Consider the following 20,289-nt stretch of genomic DNA (forward strand, 5'->3'; position numbering starts at 1 on the left):
TGGTTAGAAGCTTTGCCAAGCGTATGGTCATGAGTTCGAATCTCTGTTGCCTCACACCACCGTCCTGGCAGCTCTGCTGTTTGAGCCTGGCAGCCCTGCTCTCTGTCATCCCCAGCACCACCAAGGGGGAAAAAAATGTCATTGCTGGGCCAGAGAAATAGCTCAAAGGGCTGGAGCCCATGCTTTTTGTGTTGGAAGCTCAGGTTTGGTCCCTGGCACTGTCTGGTCCGCTGGTCACCTCCAGCGACCCCAAACCACTGAGCCTTCCGGAACTCCTACTTTGTCGTGTGCCCTAAAATTTAAATTAAAAGAAAGTTATTTTCATGCATCATATTTATCTGTCCCGCCCAGGTTTGACATGACTCAGCATGGAATGCAGCACCCTCAAAAGAGCTTCATAAATGAATGTGTGATGAGAGAATGAATGAATGACTCTGTGAAAGGGAATTGCTTTGGCTTCCTCCTGATTTCCACCTTTCTGGTGTTAAAGAAAACAATAAGGACATTTATTTATTGATACCTTTCGGATTCTTTTGCAGTGTGAGGATCGAACCAGGGCCTCACTCGTAAAAGGCAAGTGCTCTATGACTGAGCTATATCCCTGGCCCACTTTTAAATCCTTCTTTTTTTTTCTTTTTTTGGAGGGGAGGATAGGGTGCCCAGGGTTCACTTCTGGCAATTCTCTTTTTTTTTTAAGAAAGAATTTTATTTTGTTATTTTACTTGGTTTTTTGGTTTGGGGTCATACTAGCGATGCTCAGGGATTGCTCCTGGCTCGGCATTCAGGAATCACTGCTCTCAGTGCTCGGGGGACTGTACGAGATGGTGGGGATCAAACCCAGATGGGTCACATGCAAGGCAAACACCCTACCCGCTCTACTCTCTCTCCAGCCCCACTCCCGGCAATCCTTAACAAACCCAGCTGGTAGTTCAAAGCCAGGGCCCAAGTCCACAGAGTTTCTCATGCCCTGCAGTGCTAGGAACCATCAGGGCTTCCCACCCTGCAGTGCTCAGGGGCCGCCAGAGCCACACCCAGCAATGTTTAGGGAACCAAGTGATCCTGGGGATCAGACCAGAGTCAGCATATGCAAAGCATGCCTCATAACCTCCGCTCCAGCTCCATCTCCCTCACCCCACCTCTGCATTTTCGAGAGAGATCAGATTGCCAGTCCCATCATAGAATTATTTTTCACCAATGCAGTTAGTTTTTAGTAAGGGAAAACTGTGGTCCTAGATGCTATAAAGGAAAAGCCCTCTGAGCTCTGGCAAGAGGAGAGTATTTCAGGGTCAGGAGAGTACACATGAGTTAAGCCTCTTGCCTTGCATCCTGCTGAGCCTGGTTTAAATCCCAGCACTACCAATGGTCCCCAGAGCACTGCCTGGAGGTCAGTCCTGAGCACAGAGGCAGGAATATTCCCTGAGCACTGCTGGCTGGCTGTGGCTCCATCCGCTCCCTCCCCACCCCCCACGCCCCACCCCCCAAAAAGGGAAAAAGTATTTTCTCAGAAACAAAGAGAAGGCACAGTGATCCTCATACCAAACCCCTCATGGCTTTTGTTTCTGCTCCCAGGAACATGCCTGGCCACCTAAGCAAACCCTGAAAGGGCAGGGTTGTGTCTATCCTCAGAAATGCATCCTGGATTCCCACTCACAAACCCAGCCCACTTCCCAGGAATGGTGAGGGTGGGGGATGGGGGTCCTCTGAGGCTAGTGGACACCAGAAAGAAGCGGGGCTGATGTTAAAGGGAGAAGGTGGGTGGGCTACAGGACACAGGAGGAGGCTATTCCTGGGGTGATCAGCAGAGGGGAGTAGAGAGGGCAGGTGGGTGAGGGGATGGGAGACAGTGGGCCCAGAACATTCAAGCCTCATGTCCCTTCCAGGAAGGCATTTGGAATTTCACCCTCCGCGGGCTGCATGCTCACTGGGCTTTCAGATGATCAAGGTAAGGACAATGGACAGCTCCTTGGCTCGAACCGCACTGGCCTTGTGGAATCAGAGCAGTGCTTAGGAATAGGGGACTGGAGTCTAGGAAGGAAAGATCCCCAGATTTCCTAAGACAGGCCAGGACAACAGGACAGGGGGTGGAGGGATGGCATGCCAGAGAGAGGGGCGAGGAGTCATGAGGCTTCTGAGCCATGACCGCCTCTCTTTGCCGAGAGCACTGTCGAGCTCAGACGTGATCGAATTCTCATGCATTCTTAGCATCATAGCTCTCGAGCCTCAGGTCTAGTCAGGGGTGGAGACGAGGAAGCAAAGGCCCAAACGGATGGTGTGACTGGACCCAGTTCATGTCCACAGCTGGGCAGTGGCAAAGCCTTTGCTCTTCTCACTGGGGGAGCTGTGATCAAGCCACCCTCCCCACCCTCCACAGCCGTCCCCACCCCCCACCCCGTTGGCTCCCCCTGAGTCAGGTCCCGTTTCTGATGAGTAGCCTAGGGCCTGTTTTGCAGCCTGAGGGTCCTCATCCACCAGGAGGGGTGAGGCTAAAACCCCATACTCTGAGCGTGAGCACGCATACACATACGAGTGTGCCTGTGTGTGCTTGTGCATGTATGTGTGCATGCCTACACATGGGTGTATGTGTGTGTGGATATGCATGCCAGTGTGTTTGCATGTGTGTATGAGTGTGTGCACATGTGTGCATGCATGTGCTTGTGTGCATGTGTGCATGTGTGGTGACTGTGCATGCCTGAGTGAGCATGAATACCTGTCTAGGGCGCATGCATGTCTGTGTGTGTGCACGTGTGCGGGTGCATGTATGTATGTGCATGGCCTGCCGTCCAGTGCAAGGCACGTGCTGTGTGTCAAGGTCAATGAGAGGAGCAAAGAATTGGGGATGGTAGAGAGGTGTGTTGACAAGCCCCCCACTTTCACCTTGGTCATCATTCTCACTCCTCTGCCCTGAAACAGCCTTAATTTTTTTTTTTACCTAAAGCCCTTGTTCTGGGGGAGAAATACTTCTGGCAGTATGGGGGAGAAAGTAGGTTTGTTTTTCTGAGCAGAGCCAGGGGACCTCCCAAGCAGTGCTCATTAGCCACTCCCAGCCATACTCAGCTAATCAGGATGGACTGTTCCATGCTCGAGCCAGTGAAATGGGCACTGGGGCCACCGGAGTTGCACCTAGCAGTGCTCGGGGGGCCATGTTGTCTGGGGAGTCAAACTCGGCCTCTGCACACGTCAGACAGATGCCTCTGACCCCTAACCGAGTATCTGCCCTACGTCCTGGTTGAATTCTGAACCTTTCCTAAGACTAAACAATGTACACTAAGTCGTCACTCGGTGTCATCTGTAAATTCTTGGAAACTGTGACTTCAAACCAAACATTCCATAAAGAAATGTCCTCAATTGACGTTTTGGTCCGTCTGAAGGGACCTTTCTTTTCTCAGCCGTCTCATAATGAAATGATGCCAACTGAAACTTTATTGGAGGGTCCACTGTAGAAGACTCTGAGATAGGGCCAAACATGTGGCTCTGTTGTAAAGCACAAGTTTTGCCTGCATGAGACAGGTTCAATTCCTGGCTTCCACAAAAAGATAAAAAAAAAAAAGTTTCTGGGGAGCTTGGAACAGTGCCTACACACAGTTGTTGGAGGTTCCTCTCCTGATAGTGCTCTGCTGCTCCCACCATGTTTGCAACTATAGAAACGGAACATGGTCATTTGGAGAGATCAGCGCTACAACACCACTGAGAGAGGAGCGGCTCGGAGCGGGAGGAGCATGCTCACTGGGCCTGGGCAGACAGCACGGCGGAGGGTGGGGTGGCCAGAGGAACCATGTGCTCACTCGAGGACATGTCCAGCCGCAGGCCAAGCCCCTGATGGAGCATTTGGACTGCTGGAAGGGTCCCCGAGGCAGAGGCAGGCACTGAGTGGGAGCAAGGACAGGACAGGCAGCACTTTGGGGCCTGGTACTCTAAAATGCAGACCAGGCCTTTTCCAGGCACCTAGATGTGTGAGTGACTAGAAGTCTGACGAGAACCAAGGTCTCCAGACTGGATGGTGATACTGTTAAGACAGAGTGGTTTGTTGTAGGTTTTTGTTTTGTTTTGTTTTTTTAATGCAAAGTGTTTCATTTGGGATAAAGAATTTCGGGGATTTGCCGTCGCTTTTCCAGTGTGAATGCAGAACTCTTAGGTTTGAAAAAAACTATATATATATATATATATATATATATATGCCTAGCATTCTGAGTGGGGTGGCCTGCCAGCTCCTCAGTCCAACTGATCTCGAGAAAGAGAAAGCCAAGTGGCACCCAGACACCCAAGCCACGTGAGATAGTACAGTGGGTAGGGCATTTGCCTTGCAGTCAGACACCAGGTTGATCCTCTGAGCACAGAGCCAGGAGTAAGCCCTGAGCACTGCCAAACATCCTCCCTCCTCCACCCCTCTCCAAAAAAAAAAAGAAGAAAGGAAATCCTTGAGAGAGGGAAGGTTGGGCAGATTCAGTAGAGGAAGTGGGGGGGGGGGTAGAAGAAATAGAGGAGGTAGTAGAGGAAGTGTGGGGGGTGAAGTGAGTGGGGGGATCAGTTCAGACCTGACCAGGTCTAGGCTGATAGGTCAGGACTGGGGGAATGTTGAAGAGGGGGTCCCTATGCAATTGCTGAGGCTCTGTAGGCAGGGTTGGGGGGGTTGCTATGTAATTGCCTCATCCCCAACAAACGCGGAAAGCAAAGGCTGAGACCCAGCGGCCAGGTGTCTGCTCCCAGCCTTCCCTGTGGGGGATACGGAGTCATTCTTGGAGGTTCCGGCCCCCCCCCCCCCCGCCCCCCAGCCCTCCACTCGGGTCAGCCTGGGCCAGTCTGACCAGCCGCCTCTCGAAGCTCCAGCTCCAGCTCCAGGCCGGGGAGTCCATGACCCCTGGTGGCTGCAGCCGGGAGCGCGCTCTCTTGCTCCACACCTGGGGGCCGTCCCAGACCCACCTGCCTCCATCCCCTCCAAGCCCCTGACACCTCTGATGCACACACACTAGATTTCCATGACTATTCTTTGTTTTTTAATAGTTTTTTTTAAAAGTCTGGCTTTTGGTTGTTCCATGTGGAAGAAAAGGCACCGAGGGGGCTAGAGCAATAGCACAGTGGGTAGGGCGTTTGCCTTGCACGCAGCCGACTCGGGTTCGATTCCCAGCATCCCATATGGTCCCCCAAGCACCGCCAGGAGTAATCCCTGAGTGCATGAGCCAGGAGTAACCAGCTGCCTCTCGCAGCTCCGGCTCCACCTCTACCTCTGCATCGCCGGGTGTGAGGGTGTGACCCAAAAAGAAAAAAAAAGAAAAGTCACCGAGTGGATCTGGGCAAGTCTGAAATTCCTCCTCGGCTCTCCCCTCTCCTCCTCCCCGTCCCCCCCACTCCCTCACCCCTGTGCAGGTGAGCTGGTGCCCAGGCTTTCCCTTAGACAAACTGCCCACACACCCGTACCTCTGCCTGGCCAGGTCTTAGGTTTCCCCTCTTCGTCCCCTCTGTGGAGGGCTTGCTGGTTCTTTCCACAGCCTGGGCAGCCTTGCACAGTCTGAGCCACTCAACATGTTATTGTTCTGTGGCCCTGTGGCCCACTTCCTGCTTTGGGCGGCCCTGACTCTCAGAGGCTCCAAGAGACCAAATGAGCCTGGATCCAGGGGTTCTCTGCTTCCAGGGCATCTGGAGCAGCTGATCGGGATGTTGCAGAGAGACACTTGCCTAGCTTACTCCAAGGGGCAGCATGCTGGTTTAGGGCGGGGACAGGGGCAGGAGGAAAGCTGTAGTCCTAACCTCTCCTCCAGAATGTGTTCCCCAGGTGGGCAGCTGAACACCTCAGCCAGGCTTGGGCAGTGCCTGGAACACAGTGGGTTGAAGAAACGGATGGGGGGCTGGAGTGGGGTGTTTGCCTTGCACGCAGCTGACCCAGGTTTGATTCCCAGCATCCCATATGGTCCCCCGAGCACCGCTAGGAGTAATTCCTGAGTCCAGAGCCAGGAGTAACCCCTGTGCATCGCCATGTGTGACCCAAAAAGCACAATCACGATCACAGTCATCCTGTTGTTCATCCATTGCCTTGAGCAGGCCCCAGTAACGTCTCCTTCTTCCCAGCCCTGAGATTTTAAAAGAGTCATATTCAATGCTCTTTCAGGGTTAGGAGAATGAGACCCATCATTGTTACTGGTATTTGGCATATTGAGTACAGCACAGGAAGTTTGCCGGACTCTGCAGGCAGGATACATTCGGTAGCCTGCTGGGTTCCCCAAAAAGCAAAAAAAAAAAAGGGTAGATGCGGATAGGATAGGGTGGGATAGGAGACACCTCAGAGGACTGCAGCACTTGCCTTGCATGTGGGAGACCCCGAGGTTGATCCCTGGCACCCTTCAGCACCACTTGGTGTAGCCCTGGGGGCCCCCAGCATTGCAGGGTCCGAGTAGCATCATATCTCCAGGCCTGCGACAGAAGCATCTGGCTCTGCAGGCTGAGGTGCCCAGGAGTGACCCCACCCCTCACCCCCACCCACCCCGGGGTGAGTCTGGGGCTGGGGTGCAGGGGAACTTCCTACCTTGTTCTGGTTTCTTCTCTGCTGTGCCCTCCCTCTGCCATGGCACCACAAGGCTGAGAGTACCAAGCTTGGGATCAGTGACCAGCCACACGTCAGAGATCCCTGAAGCCTTAGGTCAGCGGGGAGAGGGCCTGGCCTGCTCCAGTCATCCCTCTCCTTCTGCTCCCAGGAATTACGAGCTGGGCTCTTAAAGAGCTCACATCCTGAGGTCAGTGTCCAGCAGGCGGCTGTCCTCCAAGGAAGGAGGGAGGTGCTGAGGCTGCAGCTGCTCCCTCCTCCTGCCTTTTTCTCTAACCCTCTGGGAAGTGCCCCGCCCACAGGAACTGTCCCATCAAGGTGGATCTAAGCAGAAACAAGGCAGGGAAGCCAGGGATGTGGGTCAAGTGGTACAGAACCAACACGATTGACGTGTGTTACGTGAAGCCCTGGACTGGAGCCCCTCAACACTGCTGCTGGGTATAGCCCTGATGGCCCTCCAGCATCCTCAGTGTGGCTCCCATAACAAAAAAAAAAAAAGTCAGAAAAATATTGGAAGGAAGGAGAGGAAAAAAGAAGGAAGGAAATGAGGGAAGCAAGGATGGGAAGGAAGGAAGGAAGGAAGGAAGGAAGGAAGGAAGGAAGGAAGGAAGGAAGGAAGGGAAGGGAGGGAGGGAGGGAAGGAAGGAAAAAGGGAAGGAGGGAGGGAGAGAGGAAGGGAGGGAAGGAGGGAGGGAGGGAGGAAGAAAGGGGAGGGAGGGAAGGGTGGGTAGGATTTGGTTTGACTGCTATCAACCTTCTGTTATCCTAAGTTATCTGTATGCACCCCCACATCTGTGAATTTGGCCCCTCTTACTTGACCTTCATCTACTTAACTTGCTTCTCACCACTTTTATAATCCTTCAAAGTCGCTTGTCCATGCCCCTGGCCCTCACGTCAGTTGGCTTGAGAGAAAGTCCCAACTGTTCTAGGGCCCTGCCCACCTCTTCTCCCAGTTGAGGGAGCAGGACTTGTCCAGTAAAGTCACGGGCTGACTCCTCCACCTTCCTGGCCAGCATGGGTCGCCATGACCTCTGCTGGTACCACTCTGAGCTGCCAGGACACTCAGTTGACACAACTTTTTTTTTCTTCTGCTGCCAGAGTCCCCCGTTGCTGTGTGGTCTGGCCACATTTTCCCAGGTTACTGAGAGTGTGTTATGTGAGAATCCACAGTGTGTCAGGACCAGAGAGCTTCTGCACAGGGCTGCCTCTGGCCACGGTCCTGAGATTCAGCTACAGGATCATGTTAGATTCCTGTTTTCTTATTTACCTTGAGCAGGGCCGATTATTGTATGTTCTGTTTTCTTGAGGTATTTACAAAAGCTTTCTGATAGTTTTCTCAATATTTTCCCAGATTAAAAAAAAACACTCCTGAAGCAAAGAGATTCAGCTCATTGGGCTGAAGCATCTGGTTTGCTTACAGGGAGCCTGGGTTTCAGACACTGCAGCATGGGGTTCCCCAAACACCACTGAGAATAACCCCCAAGCACTGCCAGATGTGGCCCCAAAACAGAGCCAGAAGGAAAAAAATCAAATGCTCATTTATTCATCCATCAGGATTTATGTCACCATATCTGTGGTGCCCTGGCAGAACTTCGCAGAGCTGCATTCCACAACCTTTTCACACCTGCAGACTGGCCTCTGTTCTGCACTCAGGGCCCTTGACTGGCACTTAAAACAAGTCTCTAGACCAGCAGTTTTCAACTTCTGTACCTGCAGACTGGCGCCCGCTTGAGTAAATCAATGATTAACGGGATGACAAACGATACAAGTGAAGTGGTACACCTGCAGACCAACATAAATCCATGGAGCAGTGGTGGATGACCATTAATTTAGACTGATTCTTTATGATTATCTGACTCTTAGACATCAAGGATGTCCAAAGTATTTCTTCAACTTTAAAAAAAACCCACAAATTGGGGGCTGGAGCAATAGCACAGAAGGTAGGGCATCTGCCTTGCACGCAGCCGACCCAGTTCTATTCCCAGCATCCCATCTGGTCCCCTGAGCACCACCACGAGTGATTCCTGAGTGCAGAGCCAGGAGTAACCCCTGTGCATCGCCAGGTATGACCCAAAAAGCAAACACACACACACACACACACACACATACACACACACACTCAAATTGCGATCTAGAGTGATAGGACAGTACACAGGGTGCTTGCCTTGCATTTGTGTCCGATCCCCAGCACCCTCTATGAGTGCCCTGGATGCTGCCAGAAGTGACCCCTGAGTGTAGAAACAGGAGTAAACCCTAAGCACAACCAGGCATGGCCCAAAAAACAAGCTTGAATTTGGGGATCAAAGATATAGTTCAGTGAGCAGTAGAGCACTTAACCTTTCATGGATGAGACCCTGAGTTCAATCCTGGACACCACATAATAAATAATAATTTATTTTTATTTATTTATTTTGTTTGTTTTGGGCCATGGGCTGGAGCGATAGCACAGCAGATAGGGTATTTGCCTTGCATGTGGCTGATCCAGGTTCGATTCCTCTGTCCCTCTCAGAGAGCCCAGCAAGCTACCAAGAGTATCCCGCCCACATGGCAGAGCCTGGCAAGCTCCCCGTGGCATGTTGAATATGCCAAACACGGTAACACCAAGTCTCACAATGGAGATGTTACTGGTGCCCACTCGAGCAAATCGATGAACAACAGGAGGACGGTGCTACAATTTTGGGCCATACCCAGCAGTACTCAGGGCTTATTTCTGGCTCTGCATTCAGAATTCACTCCTGGCAGTGCTGGGGGACCATACAGATGCTGAGGATCAAACCCCAATCGGTCGCATGAAAGACAAGTGCCTTACCCATTTACTCTCGCTCCAGCCCAAATTTTTTGAGTTTTGAATTTAATGTAAATAATGTTCCTGATAGCACCTCCCAGGATGCATCCATGAGACACAGGTTAAATTTGCTTCACTGACGACCTTTCAGGAAAATTCCTCTTTTGAGGGGCGATGATTGATCTATCAGCACCGGTAGACAGATGGATGAGACACTCCTTCTCGGATCCATCCATGAGCCCGAGATGCTCCCATTTCGGGCAGGCCAGAGTTGGGGGGGGCAGCTCAGTGGTCAAAGTGCTCCTCACACACACTTGTGTAGACCCAGATTTATTTCCCAACCCCACCTGGCCCCCAGCACCACTGGGGCCAAACAGAAGCTTGGAACCTTTCAGCCTCCTTGGCCAAGAAACACCTTGAATGCCCCCCACCCAGATGCCTGGACCTCCGATCATAGCCTTGGAGGTCCCAGAGTTCAATTAAAAATAAACACAAATTTTAAATTCTGCCAGGCTGATCTCTCAGACACATGGGCCTGCCTTTGTCAGAGGAATTGGTGGGAAGAAAGCGTGAGACAGCTGAGAACTCACCAGACACGTCACCCAGAGCACAAAAGCCCATATGGCTGCGGGCCGTCAGCTCTGCCTCTACCCCACACTGGGAAGGAGCCCGATGGGCAGTGCTTTCTGCAGGCCTAAAGATTCTCCAAACCATTCTCTTACGGTGATGCTATTGCTAAGATAAGAATAAATCGTGATGGCCAGGAGAGCACAGCTGGAGGAGAGCAACTGCAGGCTCAATACGGTGGTCCTTGAACCAGCCCCCTAAGATTCTCCACCTGCTCTTTTGCAGACATCCCTGGACAGGGAGAGGAAGCAATTTTAGTGCCAGGAAAACCGTTTTTCCTGAAAGCCAGGGAGTCCTCGTGGGCCCAGAGAAGTAAATGAGGCAGGCCAAGGTGTAGGGAACAGAGCTTGGCTGTGGAATTCGTTTCCTCAAGACAGAGGTACAGAAAAGGCAGAGAAGGCAGAGACGCAGACTCCCAGTATATTACACACAGCAGGGGAACAGCGGGTGGCCTCGGGGCTCCCTGGGCGAGTTCAACCCAAGCAACAAAACAGATATTATAAAAGCAGCAGGAGTGAGCCTGTGTATCCCTTTCAAACCCGGCTGCCCAAAGGATGGGCAATGGAGAGTTGATAAATGCAACTAATTGGGGGGGGTGGGGTTGGCGTGTGTATCCCTCATGATGTAAAAGGAGAGGCTGCGGGACTCGCCCACTAACCTCAGGCAGGGCTCGCCCACTGCCAGCTTGCTAGATCACTGGCACCCACACAATCAGGTGCAGCTGCCCACGTCCCGCCCCTGCCTCCACGAAACACACGTGGCAGAGTTGGTGCCGTTGGTGGATCAGTGCCCGGCTGGGAAAGCAGGGATCATCACCTTTCAGCTTCTTCCAGAAGCGGGAATGGGGGGGAGGAGGGTAAACCTCTAAGGCAGGGCCTGCTGTCACGGGGAGAGGATGTCTCCTGGCCCACAGCTGGGATGCCACAGTTGCTCGAGGAGCTTTGATCTTTAAGGAAAGGAGGGAATCCAGAAGGGAAGACCAGGGAAGAACCCAGACCAGGACGACAGTGCTGAGATTGGCTCCTGAAGGGCCCAGCGTGCCCGTCCTAACCTCACCCCCACCCCCACCCCAGTGATATGGACATATGCAGAAGTCCCGTGAGCTCCTCCTGTAGCGTTTTCTGTTAACCAGAGCATTTTGGGGGGTGGGGGGCGGGCATGGAATGACAGGGGAAGGGGAGCGGGGAGACCAGTTTTTTGTATCTGGGTTTGCAAATTGCATGGGACTGTCATTTATGGTGGGGGAGGGGCATGCGCTAGGGAGAGAACAAGTCTGGAGGTGCTGGCGGGCGGAGAAAGCTGCTCCAAGCAGTGATTGGGGGTGGATCCCAGGCCTCCTGTATACACAGCATACACCCTCCGCAGCCCAGGTGGCACCTTTCTTGCCACCGTTTCTTCCTCTCTTCATTGGCTCAGAGTCTGAGGACTGCTTCCCGAAGTGGTGCCAGAGAGAGACTGAATACTCAGGCAGTAATGGGAAGGGTCAGATGCATCCCCCAGAGGAATTGAGAAAAAAGGGGTTTGACGAGGTGAAGACCACCTTACCGCCATCCTCACATCTGCCATAAGAGCCCATCAGGACTCCGCCTCCTTCCAGCCAAGAGTCCTGTCTTCTCTTTACTCTCAGCAGACAGCGCTGGTCTCAGCTCAGCTAGAGGCAGGCTGCCTGTGAATAAAGCCCAGAGTCTTTGTGGATAGAAGAGTTGCCAGAGAGGAAGGCCCCAAGGCTACATCTCTCATACTCTAGCTCTTTTCCATGAGCTCGGTGATATTCCTAGAATTCCATTTAATGGGTCTTCCAGAGTCACAGTACAGCAGGTACTTGCGCACAGTTGACCCAAGTTCAGTCCCCAGTACCCCATGCAGTTCCACCAAGCCCCATGAGAATGACTCCTGAGCACAGAGCCAGGAGTAAACCCTGAACACTGCTAATGTTGCCCAAAAACAAATCAAAAACTGCCCACTCAGAGCTGCTCAGGCTTTCTTCTGCTGCTGTCAGGCTGTGGTCGTTGACTTGTTGGGGTCTGTGACCTGCCTGGTCTTTGGAATCCATCAAAATACTCTTGATGTTGGCTGAGGCGATAGTACAGTGGATAGTGCGTTTGCCTTGCACACAGCCGACCCGGGTTCAATTCCCAGCATCCCGTATGGTCCCCTGAGTACCGCCTGGAGTAATTCCTGAGTGCATGAGCCAGGAGTAACCCCTGTGCATTGCCAGGTGTAACCAAAAAACCCACTATTGATGTGGGCCAGAGCGATAGTACAGCGGGTAGGGCATTTGCCTTGCTCGTGACCAACCCGGTTCGATCCCCGGCATCCCTTATGGTCCCCCAAGCACCGCCAGAAGTAATTCCCAAGTGCATAACCAGGAGTAACCTTTGAACATTCCTGGAAGTGACCCAAAAAGTAAAAAATAAAATAAAAAGTAAAAACACCCGTTATGGGGGACAGCAAGATAGTATACGTGCTAGGGCTCCTCCCAGTTCTGTTCTGTCATCACGTATGGTCCTCCAAGCCCTCCTGGGGTGATCCCTGAGCATGGAGCCAAAAGGTGTGGCCAAAAGGTATTCTTGATTTGGTTTGGGTCCCCAACACCATCCAATACAAGAGAACGTCCCAGAGGCTCCTCCTTCAGTCTCGCTGTGCTTCCTTAGATGTGTTCACGCTCTGCCCATGCACAGAGGGTTCAAGGAACTGCAGTCTGAGAGCATTGGTGGTGCAGGGTGACAGAGCAGAGTCCGGGGGGGGCATCAGGGATGAATTACAGCTTGAGCCTTTCCACAAGGCTGGACGCAAGCTCACTAACACAATTGGGACGACACATCGTCCCCTGAGAGGGGCATCTGGGGACACAGTTCCACCTGGCCAGACTCAGAGCAGGCAGTCACAGAACGTGAAAGACTGGGCAGAAAGGTAGGCAAGGGCCTCAAGCAGGGAAGGACCCCTGGGCTCTGTGGAATGTTTAAGTCTACACAGTTGCTCTAGATCATTTCGTCCCAGTGTCTCTGTCTGCGGAACCCGTGAGTGCTTAGCGTGAGTCCAAGCACTTTGCTGGGCACTACAGGCCTTTCCTCTGTCCGTGCCAGTTTGTGCCAGCCTGGGCAGCGGGGACTCGACTAGGTCCTGATTTCCCTTCCCACGTGACCCTCAATCTATGTTCACACCAACACTTGAAAATTGATTTTATTTCTAAAGAGATAAAAAGCCAACAGATCAGAACAAGGGTAAGAAATAAATCAGTAAGAAATTTCTGGGTAGGCAAGAATAGCTAAGATAAGTACCAGGAGGATTACTCCATGGCTTTGAGGACAGCCGCACATGCTAGGGAAAAAGGGGAAAGGCAGCTCAGATAGAGAAGGGAGCACCAAATAAAGGTTGTTGGGAGGTTCCTCTCAGGATGGGAAATGCATGATCAGAGTAGACTATAGACCTATAGACCGAACAAGATTGCCACTCAATGTCTCTTTTGCAAACCACAGCACTCAAAAGGAGAGAGATAAAAAAAAAAAAAAGGAATGCCCTACCAGAGAGATAGGGGTGTTGGGGGGATGGGGGGTGGGAGGGATACTGGGATTCGTGGTGGTGGAGAAAGGGCACTGGTGGAGGGATGGGTATTCGATCATTCACAAAAATTGGTAAGTCTACAACTGTACCTCATGGTGTTTCACTAATAAAAATTGAAGAAAAAATTTTTTAAAAATAAATTAAAAAAAAGAAATTTCTGGGTAGGGAGTCAGAGCAACAGTATAGAGAATAGGGTGTTTGCCCTGCCCATGGCTGACCTGGGTTCAATCCCTGGCATCCCATATGGTCCCCCAAGCACTGCCAGAAATAATTCCTGAGTGCAGAGCCAGGAGTAACCCCTGAGCATCGCTTGGGTGTGACCCAAAAAAAAATATCTGGATAGGCCCTTCTATTATGCACATGCACGCACGCACACACACACACACACACACACACACACACACACACACACACTTTGTATTTTTTTTAAGAGTCATACCTGCAGTGCTGGGGACCAAGGGACCACTCCTGGCAAAACTCCATCTTACGCAGGCGAGTGTGCTCAGGCATCACCAGACCCTCACCTTGGGGTGCTTAGGAGGTGCAGTGTGGGATCAAACTCAGAGCTTCACTTGTGCTAGGTTTGTACTCCTCCACTTGAGGAGGAGCTGTCTCCCCAGCCTCCAATATGTATATGGGGAAATATCCATAGTAGTGCTGGGGATCAAGTTGGGACCCTGTGCATGCCAGGCATGTGCCCCCTTTCAGCCAACTTCTCAGCCTGTATCTTTGGTTATACCTCCACCTCCATCCCTTCCTCTTGGCTGATGTCGGATTGACCCGAGGGTGCATGCATGCCTGACTCTGACATTTGCTCTGTTTAGCAGTGGCGCTAGCCAGGGGTAACTCACCAGGGTGTGGTGCTCCCTGGACTCACACCCTGAGGCGAGGCACAGTTTTTTGATTGCCATGTTCACATATGTGCTAGCCAGAGATGATCACTCTTCCTGCCTGTGGCACTCACACATCTTTGAAGGGGGCGGGGGAGCGAAGAAGGTCATACCTCCTTTTGGGGAGATTTGTTTGTTTAGCCTCCTTTTGGGGGACTACACCCAGCAGTATTCAGGGACCACTCTTGTCAGGGCTCATGTAATCACTTGATCACTTGACATCCCATTATTCATCGATTTGTTTGAGCAGGCGCCAGTAACGTCTCCATTTGTCCCTGTCACATACTAGTGTAGCCCAATGGCGTCTGCTCGTTCTAGGAACACGAAGAGCCTCAAACTGAACGTACAGGGTCTTGACGAAGAAGGTGGGCAGCCACGCAATCTTTTGATGTCCCGTGGAATCCAGTCAGTAATGGCTCTAGTCCAGCGATTGTCTCCAAATCGCATTACATATCCTTCACATCTGATTTTCGACGCCTTGGCAAACGAGACAGCGTCCCTGATTCTTGATTGTCTATGGAGGTCAGAACTCCGGATTCTTTCTCTCATTTGAGTGAAGCATGATACTCCAAGCATAGCTCTTTTGATTCCTCTTTGAGAGACCCGAATAGCATTCTCATCCTGTTTGCGTAGGGCCCAGGTCTCTGAGGCGTATGTTAATGCAGGAAGAACAGTGGAATCGAAGAGATGTGCTTGGAGTCATAGGTTCTTCATCCTCTTAGCTATTTCTTCGACGCTCTTGAAGGTGTTCCAAGCCACTCTCTTCCTCCTGTGCAACTCAGGTGACAGGTCATTTGTCATGTTGACTTCTTGACTTAGATACACATAACTGTTGCATTTGGAGATGTTCATTCGTTGAGAGCAAATGGAACGTCAGGAATGAGACTGTTTCTCATAGACATTGTCTTCGTGAGATTCAGCTGTAGTCCGACTTTTCCACACTCACGGTCGAAGTCGACCAGCTGTGTGCAAGACAAGTGCACTTACCCCTGTACTGCCTCTCCAGGCCCCTACACACCCTCTATTTTGTGTGGTGCTCACACATTCCTGGCTGTGGTGCTGGTGGACATTGTGATACCAGGGATGACGCTGGGCCCAAATGGCAGTTACCGGGATTGCATGTAGCATAGGTGACACCGTAGGGATTTGAACCATGACTTACACTGTCAAGGCTGGAGCTACAGGTCCCCTCATCTGTGTTATTCCTTATTTTAGTCGTTTTTGTTTGTGTGTGTGTGTGTGTGTGTGTGTGTGTGTGTGTGTGTGTGTGGAACAGGAAGGGGGGGGACCACCCGACAGTGCTTGCTCCTGGCTCTGCACTCAGGGATCACTCCTGGTGGGCTTGGGGGGCCATATGGGGTAACATGGATCGAACCAGGTCTGCCACGTGCAAGGCAAACACTATACCTGTTGTACTGTCTCTCTGGTCCCTCCTAATGTGTGGTGTTTCTAAAGTCAGGTATATGAAGTATATTTTAGAGTTTTGTGGTCTGTCTACCCAGGCTAGGTTTGTTTTGCTCTAGGACCCACCCTGCAATGCCCCAGAGCTCCATGCTTGGAGGTTGTTCGCCGCCCAGAGGTCCTGGGGATCAGACCCTGAGTTTCCCACATGGAAAGCACACACCCAAGCCTTTGAGCTATCTCCATGGCCTCTTTTTATTTATTTATTTATTTATTTGTTTGTTTTTGAGCCACACCCAGCAGTGCTCAGAGCTTACTCCTGACTCTGAGTTCAGGGATTACTCTGGGCAGGCAGGCTTGGGGGATCATAAAGGTTGCTGGGGATTGTACTTGGGTCAACCTTATGCAAGTCAAATGCCCCCTACCTGCTGTAGTGTTGCTCCAGTTCCTCCTTCCCAAGCCTCTCAATTTGTGCATTTAAAAACTGTTAAGGGGCCAGAGAAATGACACTGGTTCAGACACATGCTTTGCATGTGGCCACCTCAGTTCTATCCCTGGTCCTACATGGTCTCCCTGGCATCACCAAATGCAAGTATCTCCTAACACCCCATGAAACACTGCCCTAGTGGCCCAGTAGCACCAGCCCTGCAGGGCCTGAGCAGCACCGCATCCTCAGACTCTCAGATTGAACCTCCAGTTGAGTGAGAAAAGCTGGCGTGGTATCTGAGCATCCTTTCGGAGCCATCCCTGACCTCCCCTCCCCCGCCACACACACACACACACACACACACACACGTTTAATGTGGGAAAATAAGACAAAAATTACCATCTTTGTCATTTTTACTGTATATGTCAGTAGCTTTCAGTATTCTTTTGTTTTTATTTTATTTTATTTTGGGGGTCACACCTGGTCTCAGGGCTTATTTCTGACTCCACACTCAGGAATCACTCCTGGTGGTGCTTGGGTGCCAGGGATCAAACATGGGCCAGCCACATGCAAGTCAAGCGCTTTACCCACTGTCCTGTATCTCTGGCCCAGCATTTGTAATGTTTGTGCAATCAATCTTTGGAACTCTTCATCTTATAAAACTACAGTTCTATACCATGAAACAATTACCCCTCCTCCCCAGCCCTCAGCCCCGGAGATGCAGCATTCTACTGTCAGGCTTGGGAAATGGCACACTCTGCCTTTTTTCTGACAGACCGTTTGACTGAGTGTAAAGTCCTCAAGGTCTGTCCATGCGGCCCTTTCCTTCCCCTGTTCTGGGGAAATGGAGGTTCCCAAACAGTGCTCGGAGGGTATGAGGGCCACTCATAATGATTCTCAGCTGAGCCAGGCCAGATAGTTCAATGCTAGGGCTCGGCCGTTGCTGGGATATCCCCACGGTCATACCCAGTAGGGCTGGGGGAGATTCATGCAGTACCACGATTGAACCTGGGTCCCTGCACAAAAAGGCATGTGCCTCGGAACACTGGGCTCTCTTTCAAGCCTCTTCCTTTGGCTTTTTGTCTGTTTGTTTTATTGGGGGAGGGGGGCCTGTATCCAGTGGTCTTTGTAAAGGCTACTGCCAACACAGTACTCAGGAACCACTCCTGGCATTGTTCAGGTAACAGTGGTGGCTGAAATTAAACCTGGGCCTCCTGTGGGCAAAGCCCCTGGAGCCCTCTCCTCACCGCACTTCCTTTATAAAGACAGACTAGTATTCCACTGTGTTTAAGTAACATATTAGAGGCATATGCCACATCTGTCTTTTCCTGTGTCACTTGGATGCTTGGGTTGCTCTTGGTTCTTGTGAATGATGCAATTTTGAACAGAGGTATATTAGTCTCTTCAAGATCCTGAGTTTTTATGATTTATTGGGGTTTTTTGTTGGTTTGAGGGCCACACCTCACTGCTCAGAGATCACCCCTGGCAGGTACAGGAGACCATATGGGGTGCCGGGGATCAAACCCAAGTCATCTGGGGCCAAATCCTATGGACAGGGCAAGAAGGCAAGCACATTACCTGCTGTACTACATCTCTAGTCCCATTTTATGATTTTTTTTTTGGTAATTGAGTGAAGGAATGAGCCTAAAATTTTCTATCCCATGAGTTTAGCATATCTTAGTCATTTCATTTGGATAAATTCAGGGATGCAATACTAATTTCAGTAGGTAATGTCTCTTCTTTTTTTTTTTTTTTTTTTTTTTTTTTGCTTTTTGAGTCACACCCGGCGATACACAGGGGTTACTCCTGGCTCTGCACTCAGGAGTCACTCCTGGTGGTGCTCAGGGGACCAGATGGGATGCTGGGAATCGAACCCGGGTTGTTCACGTGCAAGGCAAACGCCCTACCCGCTGTGCTATCTCTCCAGCCCCAAAGTAGGTAATGTCTTTACCACTTCGTGTGCTGATGTTTTGGTTTTGTTTAGGGACAGCATCCTGCAGTACTCAGAGGCTCATCCAAGCTTGGTGCTCACTCCTAGTGGTGCTTAGGGAACCATGCAGTGCCAAAGACGACCCAGGGGGCTTCTGCATGCAAAGCCTATGCTTAGCCCTCCGAGCTATCTCTCCCCAGCGCAGAGTGCTGATGTGTTAAGGCTTCCTTGTGCCATTCCTCGTGGATATATGAGTGTTGTGAGAATTGCCATTAAGCAGAGCATAGCAGCACATCAGCTACAGCTCTGGGATTGAGGTTCTCTGAGCACACTGTCAGTGACTTGTATCTTACTCAAAGCCACATCGCACCATCCTCGTTGGTCATGTCAATCATGTGATCCTAGGGTGAAGTCTTACTGTAACTGACTCTTTCACTCAGTGCCCTGCTCCTGACAAAGACCTCAACATCACACTAGCAAGCCCGTCTCAAAGGCAGCAAAGGGCCCAGGGCTGAGGAGCTGCTGAAATAATTTCAGGAACAGATTCATGGAAGAAATGATCTCTGAATGAATGTTAGAGGAGGGAAAACCCCCAGCCACATGAACAGCCCGGCTTCTCTCCCATGCCCTACTTTGTCTGCAGGCGTGTGTAAGCCAGCGTCCAGATCATTTGCCATTCAAATAGCCGTCATCTCCGCTCTCAGCTCAGACATGATTGGGGGCTGCCGCGGCCTGGCGTTCAGGAACCAAAGACAGGCTTCTTTATCTCCTCTCTTAAGGCCCCCAGAGGCCTCTGCAGCACCCCCCACCCCCCACCCCATGCAAAGTCCTGCAGCAAGAGGTACACAGAACTCAAATGCACATCTATCCCGGGACCGGGGTCAGGCGACAGGTTCTGAAGAGCAAATAGACACCTCTGCTCTGTCTTCTTAAAATTCATCCTCTCACCTGCCAGCCTTGAGAATTGCCTATTTACATAACCATCTGCCTAAAATGGAATATTAGATAACGTGCGGCGGCAGCTCCCTCCCTGTGAGCCTGTCCCCAGCAGCTGAGAGGGCCCTGAGCCTCCTGACAGCAAAGAGCGGAGCCTGCTTGGCCGGCAGCCGTGCCTCCGTGCGTGCGGCGGGAACCCGTCAGATCTCCCCCGAGCTAAGCAGATGTCAGGCCCAGTCCCCTGCGGAGGAAGCCCACCCAGCCACAGGGAGCTGCAGGGGGCATGATGATTCGGCAAGTGGCACAGTGGTACCCTCCTCCCTTCCCCCCATCACAAAACACACCGTGTCTCCACTCTACTTGGCAGCGGGCACCTTGTCCTACCCAGGGGCTGTCTCAGGGATGGCCAGCCACAGAGGGATGGAGAAGAAGGGGGTGCCACGGGCCCGGTGGGAACAAGCTGGCCTGTCAGTTCTGGTGCCATCCCTGGCCCTGTTCAGCCTCACACCACCATGCCCCCTCCCCACGGGTCCTTTCCAAGGCGCGATGCTCCCTCCCTTCAAAAGTGGAGTCCCGCTGCTCGTTCCTCGGCATAGTATAAATAAGTGATAAGGAAGTGTTCTCATAAAGACAAATGGGGAATCGCGTCTCAGCCAACCACATGTATCCAAGAAGGCAACTCTGTGTGTGTGTGTGTGCGCGCGCGCATGTGTGTGTGTATGTGTGTGTGTGTGTGTGTGTGTGTTCGTCTCTTTTCCAGCGTTCCAGTTCCTATAGTCAGTTTAGAGAAAATTCCTAACCTAGTGAAGGCAGATGGTGCCAATGTCAGAATGAACTCGTCAGCCCCCACTGCGGTCACCTCCTGCTCCACCTCTGCGGTCTCCACCCCACCTCTCACTAAGCCAGTCTTGATGTCCAAGCCGGTGCCGCCTTCCCCTGAGAAGATCCTAAACGGCAAAGGAATCCTCTCTGCCTCCCTAGACAAGAAGCATCAAAATGGCACCAAAAACAACAACAAGCCTTACAGGAGACTCTCAGGTACGTGTCTGTTGTCCTTCAGAGTCTGGCTCCCGAGCCGACTGAGGCTGTGCGGGAAGTGACGTGTCCTTAGTTAGCATGGAGCAGGTCTGCCACGTCTCTGAGGGGGAACGTAGCATTGACCTACAGACATTTGCCCTGTAGCATTTAACCCACCAA

At 51.7% G+C, this 20,289-nt stretch overlaps 1 protein-coding gene across 6 annotated transcripts in view; it reads left to right on the forward strand.

The window, feature by feature from the left end:
• The window catches only part of ATXN7L1 (ataxin 7 like 1), a 270,996-nt gene that overhangs the window by 217,052 nt on the left and 33,655 nt on the right, over positions 1-20,289 (forward strand). For all 6 annotated transcript variants that reach the window (XM_056118265.1, XM_056118266.1, XM_056118268.1 and 3 more), the window contains one exon: positions 19,853-20,130. In XM_056118265.1, coding sequence (XP_055974240.1) covers positions 19,853-20,130 — 278 coding nt within the window. The remainder of the gene's footprint in view (positions 1-19,852; positions 20,131-20,289) is intronic.

The sequence above is a fragment of the Sorex fumeus genome, unplaced genomic scaffold (assembly GCF_029834395.1).
Source record: "Sorex fumeus unplaced genomic scaffold, SorFum_2.1 ptg000037l, whole genome shotgun sequence".
In the NCBI taxonomy this organism is placed as follows: Eukaryota; Metazoa; Chordata; class Mammalia; order Eulipotyphla; family Soricidae; genus Sorex; species Sorex fumeus.